The sequence below is a fragment of the Syngnathus acus genome, chromosome 10 (genome assembly GCF_901709675.1).
Source record: "Syngnathus acus chromosome 10, fSynAcu1.2, whole genome shotgun sequence".
Lineage (NCBI taxonomy): Eukaryota > Metazoa > Chordata > Actinopteri > Syngnathiformes > Syngnathidae > Syngnathus > Syngnathus acus.
Genome location: NC_051095.1, coordinates 5546341 through 5555904, shown reverse-complemented (window position 1 = coordinate 5555904; position 9564 = coordinate 5546341). Strand labels below are relative to the sequence as shown.

At 43.8% G+C, this 9564-nt stretch overlaps 2 protein-coding genes across 4 annotated transcripts; one reads left to right on the top strand and one right to left on the bottom strand.

The window, feature by feature from the left end:
* The first annotated feature begins 132 nt into the window (after positions 1-132).
* Positions 133-2814, top strand: LOC119129158 (Y-box-binding protein 2-A-like). Of its 2 annotated transcripts, none has more exons than XM_037262241.1 (10): positions 133-321; positions 1077-1140; positions 1218-1251; positions 1317-1406; positions 1503-1721; positions 1851-1933; positions 2013-2199; positions 2271-2384; positions 2446-2519; positions 2626-2814. In XM_037262241.1, exons 1-9 carry the CDS (start codon positions 237-239, stop codon positions 2479-2481), a joined length of 912 nt encoding a protein of 303 aa, XP_037118136.1. In that variant the 5' UTR covers positions 133-236; the 3' UTR covers positions 2482-2519; positions 2626-2814. The 2 variants fall into 2 exon arrangements, with proteins under 2 accessions (XP_037118136.1, XP_037118134.1); XM_037262239.1 differs by having other exon boundaries at positions 2443-2519.
* Positions 2815-3183: 369 nt separating this feature from the next.
* LOC119129157 (solute carrier family 2, facilitated glucose transporter member 4-like) lies at positions 3184-7904 on the bottom strand. Of its 2 annotated transcripts, none has more exons than XM_037262237.1 (11): positions 7547-7904; positions 6477-6572; positions 6096-6256; positions 5574-5698; positions 5378-5493; positions 5141-5303; positions 4699-4886; positions 4530-4634; positions 4322-4423; positions 4045-4248; positions 3184-3889 (listed from the first exon to the last, which is right to left on the bottom strand). In XM_037262237.1, the coding sequence occupies exons 1-11, from the start codon at positions 7577-7579 to the stop codon at positions 3671-3673; spliced, it is 1512 nt and encodes a 503-aa protein (XP_037118132.1). In that variant the 5' UTR covers positions 7580-7904; the 3' UTR covers positions 3184-3670. The 2 variants fall into 2 exon arrangements, with proteins under 2 accessions (XP_037118132.1, XP_037118133.1); XM_037262238.1 differs by lacking the exon at positions 7547-7904 and adding an exon at positions 7424-7535.
* Positions 7905-9564: the final 1660 nt, after the last annotated feature.

The window sequence follows — 9564 nt, the reverse complement described above, 5'->3', positions numbered from 1 at the left end:
CAAAATGAAGGGGAGAAAAAAAAAAAAAAGATGATGTGCACTTCCGCCGACTATCAAACAAAATCCCGCCCTTGCACTCGTTCCACCAATCAGGAAGCGACTTCCGCCAGGTGGCCCGGGCTACGCCTGGATAAAAACCTCAGCAGGTGAAATAGCGTTCCGAGTATTTTCGGTCGGGGCGCTAACCGCGGCATCAGACCGAGGAGTCACAGCCGGCAATTTCAGCAAACAGCAGTATGACCGACGCCGACACTGATACGCAGAGCGCTCCACCTTTGACCCCTGTGGAAGACAAGCCACAAGTGGAGAGGAAAGTTTTAGGTGAATCTACGCGCGCGTGTGTGTGTGTGTGTGTTGATTGACTAATCACGGCGTGAGTGAGCTCACCTGCATAGCCATTTTTGTAGTCCTTTTGTCATGTGCATTTTGGGGGGTACTTGCTGTACCGTATACTTGCATGTTGAATGCTCAATGCAATTTTTTTACAGTGTAATTCACCAGTTAAATTAAATTGTGTCTAAATAAGCAACTGCTTATTTGGCTTTTTTTTTTTTTTTTTTTTTTTTTAGAACTTGGATAAGCTTTATTATGATTGTCAAAGCTATGTAGTGACATCAATGGAAGAGAAAAAAAAGCTCAATAGGATCTGTGAAAATGTCTTAAAGATGTCCACTTGGCTCTTATGACCAATCTTTGAGGCAACTTGTACTGCTGATGATTGTGAGAGCCCACTTGGTCTCAAGATGTCCAAATGTGAACAGCATGAAGATGTTTAAAATCAAAGTGAGAACCACCACTGACTGCATTGTGATTAATGATTAGTAGAGATTCATTTTAAACATTTCTTTCAAATGCATGGCATAATGCTTTGTTTTATTTTTATGACATTGTGGCCCTTCCCAGTGACCTGCTGCGCACTTGATTTCAAAGTCTTGCTGTTAATGATTGTCTCGTACACACATCTCAATCAATGGGTCATTCCCGAGTAAAATCTTTGCTACCGTGCTAGTTAACATTATTAGTTTTGCGTGTAGATTTTGGTGACTGCTTTTAATCAAATGCTTAAATTGTTTCAGCCACCTTGGTACAAGGGACAGTGAAGTGGTTCAATGTACGCAACGGATACGGCTTCATAAACAGGCATGTTTGTTTCTTTTGTGATGCATGAGCGATATCATAACTGGAGGTTGATGGTGATTTTGTTTTTCTTTCCTCAGAAATGATACCAAGGAAGATGTGTTTGTTCATCAGGTAAAACGAGGTGAACGTTTGGTGTCGGCCGACGTCTTTCGGTGATGCTTGTTGTTTTTTCTCAGACAGCAATCAAGAAAAACAACCCGAGGAAGTTCCTCCGGAGTGTTGGCGACGGCGAGGTGGTCGAGTTTGATGTGATCGAGGCTGTCAAGGTAAGCTCAAGCCAAAAAAAAAAACTATTTATTGATATTAAAAAAATAAAATAAAAATCTACCCATTATATATATTTTTGTGTCTTCCTTCCTTAGGGTTCAGAAGCAGCCAACGTGACTGGTCCCGGCGGGGTGCCGGTGAAGGGTAGCCGCTACGCCCCCAACAAGCGGCGCTTCCGGCGGCGGTTCTTCCCACGTGTTGCCGACAAACCAGCAGACGGCCAGCCCCCCGACGGCGAGGAGGAGGGACGCGTCGACGATGACAAACCCCAACAGCAGCGCCCTCGACCTCGGCGACCGCAGCCACAGCAAAATGTAAAATGTTGACCGGAAATTGCTTAAGTTTCTTCGTCTTGTTTGTATAGGGCTACTCATCATATCATCGAGTTAGCATGTCAGCATTTTCATCAAGGATTTATTTGGTACCTGGCAATCGTTCATTAGCAGGTTGAACCTGGTGAGCCAAAACCCTCAGGAGATGAAACACAAAGACCACCACGACGTCGGTTCTGGCGACCATACCGACGGTAACGTGGCATGTTTGTTTTTTGTTTTTTTCTGACGCTTTGGTTATTGATGCATTTTTTTTTATTTCGCCGCTTCCAGACCATTCCGTCCACGAACTGCTCCGGCGCAGCCCAAGGAGGAAGATCAGAAGCAGCAACAGCAGGCGAATGCACACGAGGAGCAAACCGAGTCGTCAGAAAACAACACAGATGCCGCCGAGGTCCAGAAGCAGCAGCGTCAGTCCAGACGCCGCCGGCAGAGGAACTCTGAGTCCTCGGTCTCCAAAGTGAGCTGGCGTCGAGTAAATGCCGCGTTTTGTTGGGTGCTTACGGGAATTGAGCTTCCGCTCCGCCGCAGAACGGTACTGAGAAGTCTGCCTCGGAACCCGGCACCCCTCCCCAGACAGCCAAGGAAGACGTGAAAGCCAAATCTCCAAAGGGCTCCCAAAAGAGCTCGCCCAAATCACCAGAGGTGAGACGTAAAGTAAACCACCGGCCATTATTGAGGGTGACTACCTTTTGACTTGCAGCAGGACGCCGACACAAATGTACCGGCACCGACGGAGTGACACTTAGGAGTGGACAGTCGAGGGACCCTCGGGACAAGGTGGGATTTTTATTAGTATTTTTTTGTCCAGTTCCATTCTACACACATTTCAATAGCCTCAGCAAATTATTGCTGACTAACACATTTCCCCAACTGTTTTTGAAAGATCCACGGGTTGAAGGACTGGCCCCATTTGAGAACGCATGTCTCCCCTCCTTGCACCCCGCGCCCCCCCCCTCAACCTGCGTCACCCCCTCGAAACACCTCTGCCCCGCCCTCACCTTACTTCATAGGCAAAGAAAGGACATGTGTATTTTCATCTTTAAAAAGGGAAATGGATAAAACAAAAATGCATGTTCCAATTTATAAAAAAAAATAATAATAATAATTTCTTTAAAATGATGCATCAAGTAGTTACTTCAGGAACTAGCCTTGATTTTTATTTAACTTTTTAATTTAGTTAAAGAGGGGAGAAGAAAGCAGGTGCATTACGGGGCTGGGATTAGTTACAACCTGACAATTCTTAAAGCCTCCCTTCGTTATCCTCGTTTGAGGGGGAATTATTAATGAAAAGACTTTGTTTTACTAATGAATTTTTTTTTTTCATCATGGAGGGGATAATGTGCAATGTGAAAGTCAATGTGAATAAAACCATGTTTGCAATTCTGACAATTTAGTCCGCTTCATTGTCATTTCTGTTTGTTTACATTGAGGACCGCAAATGTCACACTTTCAAATAAATTCATTTATATCGACACAAGAGGTATTGCTGGAATATTACATTTCTTAGTATGAAAAGAATCCAAACTTCAGCCGATGTTTTTAACAAGGATGTGCATTTGGCTAAATTTCATACCTGGTAGTGGCCATTGGGTCAAATGGCTAAGACTAATTGATTTGTATGACTGTCGGGAGTTTGCCCGCACGCTACCACAAAAATGCTCCTTTTTATTTATTTTTTGTAATATGACAGTTTTCAAGCTTTTTCAAACTTTGTATAATTAAGAGTTAAATTTGGATGAAACTTTTGAGATGTCTCAAAACGTATTTTTGAAAAATTCTGAAGCATCATTAAAGTGCAAAAATTCCACTGAGTGGCATTAGTATGTGTAATGCGTATTTCCTGGAAATTGTTAAAATACTTTTTTCAAAACACTACACACAGATTATAAACAGAACACCCCGGCAAAGAAAGGAAAAATGTCCAGTTCTCAATTAATGCTCTCGTCCCCCAAGTAGTCCAGTTCCGTGCCGGTCTTGTTGAGCTCCATGTCCATGTCCATCATAGCGTCGGCCGAGGCGTGGTGAAAGTTGGCGGAAATCTGGTCGAAGGTTTTGCCCCGCGTCTCGGGCACGCGGAAGAAGGTATAGATGAGGAAAAAGAGCAGCAGCGCGGCAAAGATCAGGAACACATATGGACCGCACAGCTCCTGTGGGCGGGGACAATTAATTGAACAATTTATGATCCACATCATACCATCTGTATGCTTTGGATGGACATGTTATATTCTCTGGACCACGAGGCCTTTTTTTTTGATAACTGTGATGTGCTATGCTTTAAATCATAATTTTTTTTTGTACTCACAGCAACATACTGGAAGCTCATGCCAATAATGAAATTAGCAGTCCAGTTTGAGCATCCCGCCACAGCCATGGCGGCCGGCCTGGGACCCTGCGAGAACAGCTCGGCGACAAAGAACCAAGGGATCGGACCCGGACCCACCTCGAAGAAGGCCACGAAGCCGAAGATGGATAACATGCTGACGTAGCTCATGGCCGGGACAGTTTCCTATGAGGAGTGGGAAGGAGAAGTGTTAGGAAGTAGCTCCGGATGGATTGGAATGCTGGGGTGGCAAACTGACCAATAAGGCGAGAGCTACGGTCATGATCACAGCGCAGACGCACATGCCGCCCAATCCCAGCATGTGGAGCGTCCTCCGGCCCGTCCGCTCAACTAGGAAGAGCTGTCAAAAAAAATTTACACTGAATTTTACACAAAGTTTTTTCTTTTCAGGTCTTTGCAAATGTATCCAACATAAATGAAACTAAGGTTGTTTGCTTCCAACTGACCGAGACCACGGTGAAAGCGCAGTTCACAACTCCGGCTCCAATGGTGGCGTAAACTGGACTTTGGACTCCGGCCTTGGTGAAGATGCTGGTGGAGTAGTAGAAAATCTGCACGGAAGTGGGCGAAAAACATCACAGGATTGATTTTGTTCACGTGCCGTTGACGCCTTACCGCGTTGATCCCGGAGAGCTGCTGGGAGAGCTGGAGCAGGATGGAAATGACCATCGGCTGGCGATGCAGCTGCGAGCGGAACAACTCCGGGATAGACACCTTCCGCTCCATGTCCATCCTCCTCTTCTCCTCCTTCATCTCCGCCAACAGGTCGCCAACCTCCTGGCGGCCCGTCAACCTCCTCAGGCCTGCAAACCCGACACAGGAACGTTACTTCAGCTCCTACTGGTCAACCACGTGTGTTTGTTTACTAACAGAGATGAGGAGGAAGGAGAACAAGACGATGAGGTGGAAGAAAAGGAGAATCCGAGAGAAAAAAGGGACGATGAAGAAAGATAGAGGGGGAGGATGATGACGAAGAGATGAAAGAATGGAAGGAAGATGCAGAAGAAGAGGAGCAACTCTAGTGGGAAGATGCAGTGGAACCTTGAACGTGGCTCACCTCTCTTGGCGTGGTGCTCCTGACATCGGACGATGTAGAGGAAGCGTGGGCTTTCGGGACAGAAAGGAAGCAGCGCCATCTGGAGGACAGTTGGCAGCACTGTCAGCCCCATCAAGACGGGCCACAGCTCCTCACTTCCCAGCAGTTGCTCCAAGCCCAGAATCTGAAAGGAGGCGCCGTAAAATCAGTGTCTGTTCCACGAATGTCCTTCTTTGGAAAAATCGTCAGCCGTCTCACCTGCGCCAGGAGAATCCCCGTCACAATGCCCAACTGGTGCAGAGTGCCCAGTGCCCCGCGCAGACCGGTGGGCGCAATCTCGCCCACGTACATGGGGGTCAACCCGGACGCCAGCCCTAGAGGCGAAGAAATAAAATATGTGGCGTCAAATGCGGTGGTGGCAGGAGAAGCAAAGCACATCGGGGCGGGCGCTGACCGCTGTAGGCGCCGATCACGAAGCGTCCGATAATCATCATTTCGAAGGAGCGACACAGCTTGGATAGGCTCATCAGGCTCCCACCCAGGAAGGCCAGCACGTTGTTGACGAGCATGGCTTTTCTCCTGCAAACAGGCACTTTGGATTTATCAAAATTGAAATAAAAGTTTTCTAAATTAACCCATTACTGACTAATTCATATTAACATACAAAAAAATATTTTAAAATGTCCGCTTCTGCGTTCCAGTTATTTTTTTTTTAAAGCAGCTAACTGGCGTTATGATGTAAATGTCAGCAGATTTTGATTTTCGGCTATCTTCAAGTGGGTACACTTAACGACGCAGATGTGCGTCCACCATGTTAAGACTAGTTTGCTCCATATGAACAGAGTCGCCTTGATTGGCTATGATCAAAGTCATCTGTGATCACTCCTACAGTGGCGCAGCCCTCCCTCTGTGAAATTACATCACACAGGAGTCACGCTGTTGGCGGCAAGTTAAGTTTCATGTAGCATTCCCTTACCTGCCTAGCCACTCAGAAACAAAGCCAACGCAGAAGGAGGAGAGCATCCCTCCGATGGAAAAGATGGCCACCGACAAAGACCACAGGGACGTGAGGGTCCCCGGTGGGATGGCTTGCCCGTAGCGATGCACCCATGTGGCATTGTAGTCCCTCTCGATGATCTGAGCACATGACAACATCAAGTCAGGAGCCCGCACTCCCTCCGCGCCAACGCTTGTGTTCAACAGTAAATATCTGGGCCCCTATTTTGGTTTTGCTTGTCAGCTGGTGTTTCCGTGACGTTCAAGGTGAAACAGGGCACGTGACTCACTGTAACAATCACGAGGTTTCACTTCAATTGACGAACGGCCGAATGTCAGGAAGGGGTGCTCTCGCTCATACCTGCTGAGGTGCATTGATGACGCCAATGTTGTATCCAAACTCTAAAGATCCCAGTACAGCAGTGAACACTGATAGGGCGAGGGTTCCAGTCACCGTCTGCAACACGCACACACGCGCTAATGTTGACATATATAAATATAACCCAGATATTCCCATCTGGCTACAATACAGGCACCTGTTTCCACGGTGACAGACATGGCACCTCTTATGTTATGTTTTGAATAAATGGGAGTGCCCACAAAGTCAAAAATATAATAATAATAATAATAATGACAACAACAATGATAATAGAAATGTACTTTTTCAGACATTGTATGAAAAAATACCAAAATATATTTTCCATAATTCACACATGATTTTACAATATGAATTCAAACAAAATATAGACATGGTTTAAATGTTAATTATTACTATAGTTTAACGGGGTTATATTTATAAATATGAAAATAAATATTGGAAAATTTGAGAAAAATATTAAAATGTAAAGTAGTTCTAGCATTTTCAAATACATGTAACTAAATTTAAATTTAAAAGCTTTTATAGTCATTATCACATTGTTATTTATGAGCAAATTAAAGTACACACCACTAAAGTTCAATAACCTCTCTAAATGGTGTATGTTTTTCACAAAATGTGTTATGATAATCAATTTAAAAATATATACTGCAGGGTAACTGATATTTTGTATTAAAATTATATCTACTTTTTTTTAACAAAAATAACTAATGTTTTTAAATAAAAAAAAAGAATACTTCCACCAAAAATTATAAGCAGTATAAATATTTATAATTAATCATATTAAAATCAAACTTGACTGATATTTTCTAAGAGGAAAACAATTTTAACTAAATTATAATAATTTAGCGGAGACAGCATAGATAGTTGACATTGTTTGTGCAGGAAGCAGTCAAGCGAGGTGACCTCAAGGTCAAACCACAGAACCAAACCTTAAGTGTTTTGCTTCCGGAGGCTGGACTTTTTCAACAAAGACACTCTAAAAGCCTTTCATCTCCATGATGATCGGCCGCTCGTCCGAAACCCCAGCGAGCGCACCTCCCGAGGCCACTGACCTCTCCTCCCAATTGCTGAAAGCCGGCCGGCATGACTTTTGGCAGCTTCGTCCGTCAAGCTCCACCAGAGAGAGAGCACGCCCGGCAGCTCCCCTCTTGGACTTCAAGCTTGGAGACAAAACGCGATCCGATCCAAAAGGCAAACACGGCCCGTCCTGCCTTTCAGCAACACTGTCCGCTGTCCACGGCCGGCCTGTAAAGTGACACCAAGCACAACCACGTGCACGCCTCTATCCAAAGTAGAGGGGGGAGGAGGGGAGGGGTGGTTGTTGGTGCTGGGATTGACAAGGATTGGGCGGTGGTTGAAGCTTGAAGAAGGTCAAAAAAGCAAAGCGAGCTTTCCAGCTCTTCCATTAAAAGCTTTTATGAAAGAGGGGCTCGTCTCTGGTCCTCTCATTGCCATTGTCTGTACTGCCCACAACCCATACATGGATATCTATTTTAGGGTACATGCCGAAAGGTTGCCCCCCCCCCCCCCGCCCATCCACCCCACCACCGTCACACAACACACAACAAAGCTGCAGGAGAACAGGTGGGTCCTAAATTTGGGCATGAGTTTTATGGTACAGAGACCTACTGGTTCATTGATAAGGTACGCATCTCTGTAAAACCAAATCTGATTATCCTGTTGTTCTGATGTCATAGAGTAGATCAATTCTGTTTTGAAATGGATAATGTACAGCAGGGATTTTCAACTGGTTTAGTCCAAGGGACCACCACTAAAATCAAGAAGCAACTCGGGGACCACTGCTTTGGCAAAATATTATTTTATTTTGCACCAAAGGAGGATAGACTTATTCAGGCAATTTATTTGCATCTGTATGTGTATTTTGGGAATCTCAGCTACATTTGACATCATTTGGATGGGTAAATGATTATCTGGAAAACAAATCAAATCTGAATAATGAATACATTTTATTTTTTGTTATTATTTTATTATTTTTAATAATATTTTTTTATTTATTTTAATTTTATTTTATTATTCCAATTTCGCGGTCCACCTGCAATACAATGCCCTGACCACTGGAGGGCCGCGGATCACCGGTTGACCATCCCTGATGTACATATATATCCGAGATATCAATGTTCTATCAACTTCTTCGAACAACATCCAAACAACATAAAAACACATTTGGTTTTATTGTTATTGCAAGGAGTGATTATGTCGAACACGATAAACATAGTGATATTAACAAAAAACAAATATTGTTTTTTGTTCTTCGCGTTGTTTGGATTTTGTTTGGTAAAGCAATGGAAAAATAATGAGCATATTGGATATATATTATAAGCATATGGAAATTAATCAAATGTATTTCGTAATTAATTGATATCACCATGTTTCGTTATCAATACAGTATGCGTGCTGAAACCACGTGACATTCGCAAGTCAGTCACATGACGGTCATCGGTCTACATTGGAAGACATTCTCCTGAAAATATCTGCTCGTGTGGTACCGATCAACCATATCCGGCCCCTCATTTGACACTTCCACACCATCACGTGCATGTGGGTGTGTTTTTTTTTTGTTTATAATCATGTTGCGGTTGACCCACCGGCAGGTGCTGCGCGTCGACTGCCGATGAACTTTGTGTGGTGCTTGTGGTTCTGCACGAATGGTATGTAAAATGGAATAATATATTACTTGATGTGTTGGAGGTGTATCTGTCCTCAAGAGCCAAATTTGATTATTAAACCCACAGATTCATAGCCGAGGTTGTATTAAGAAAAAGTAAACTAATAATTAACAAATATTACTTGTCATAATTTTTTTTTTTAATTGTTCTTATCTATTCATTTGAGCCAAAATGGCTACCTTACTGTATTGTTTCCGATGGTCTTTTGGATTTGTCCAATTCTCGGGTGCTTAGAATGTTTTGGCTTAGCGACAACAGTCAGCCATTTTAGTTCAAAGCTACAATGTCATTTATTTTTTGTACTCTTGTACTTAATGAGATCCCGATAATGCTGTGAAAGCTGACATTTTATTACCCCCTCAACCACCTCAATCACAAACACA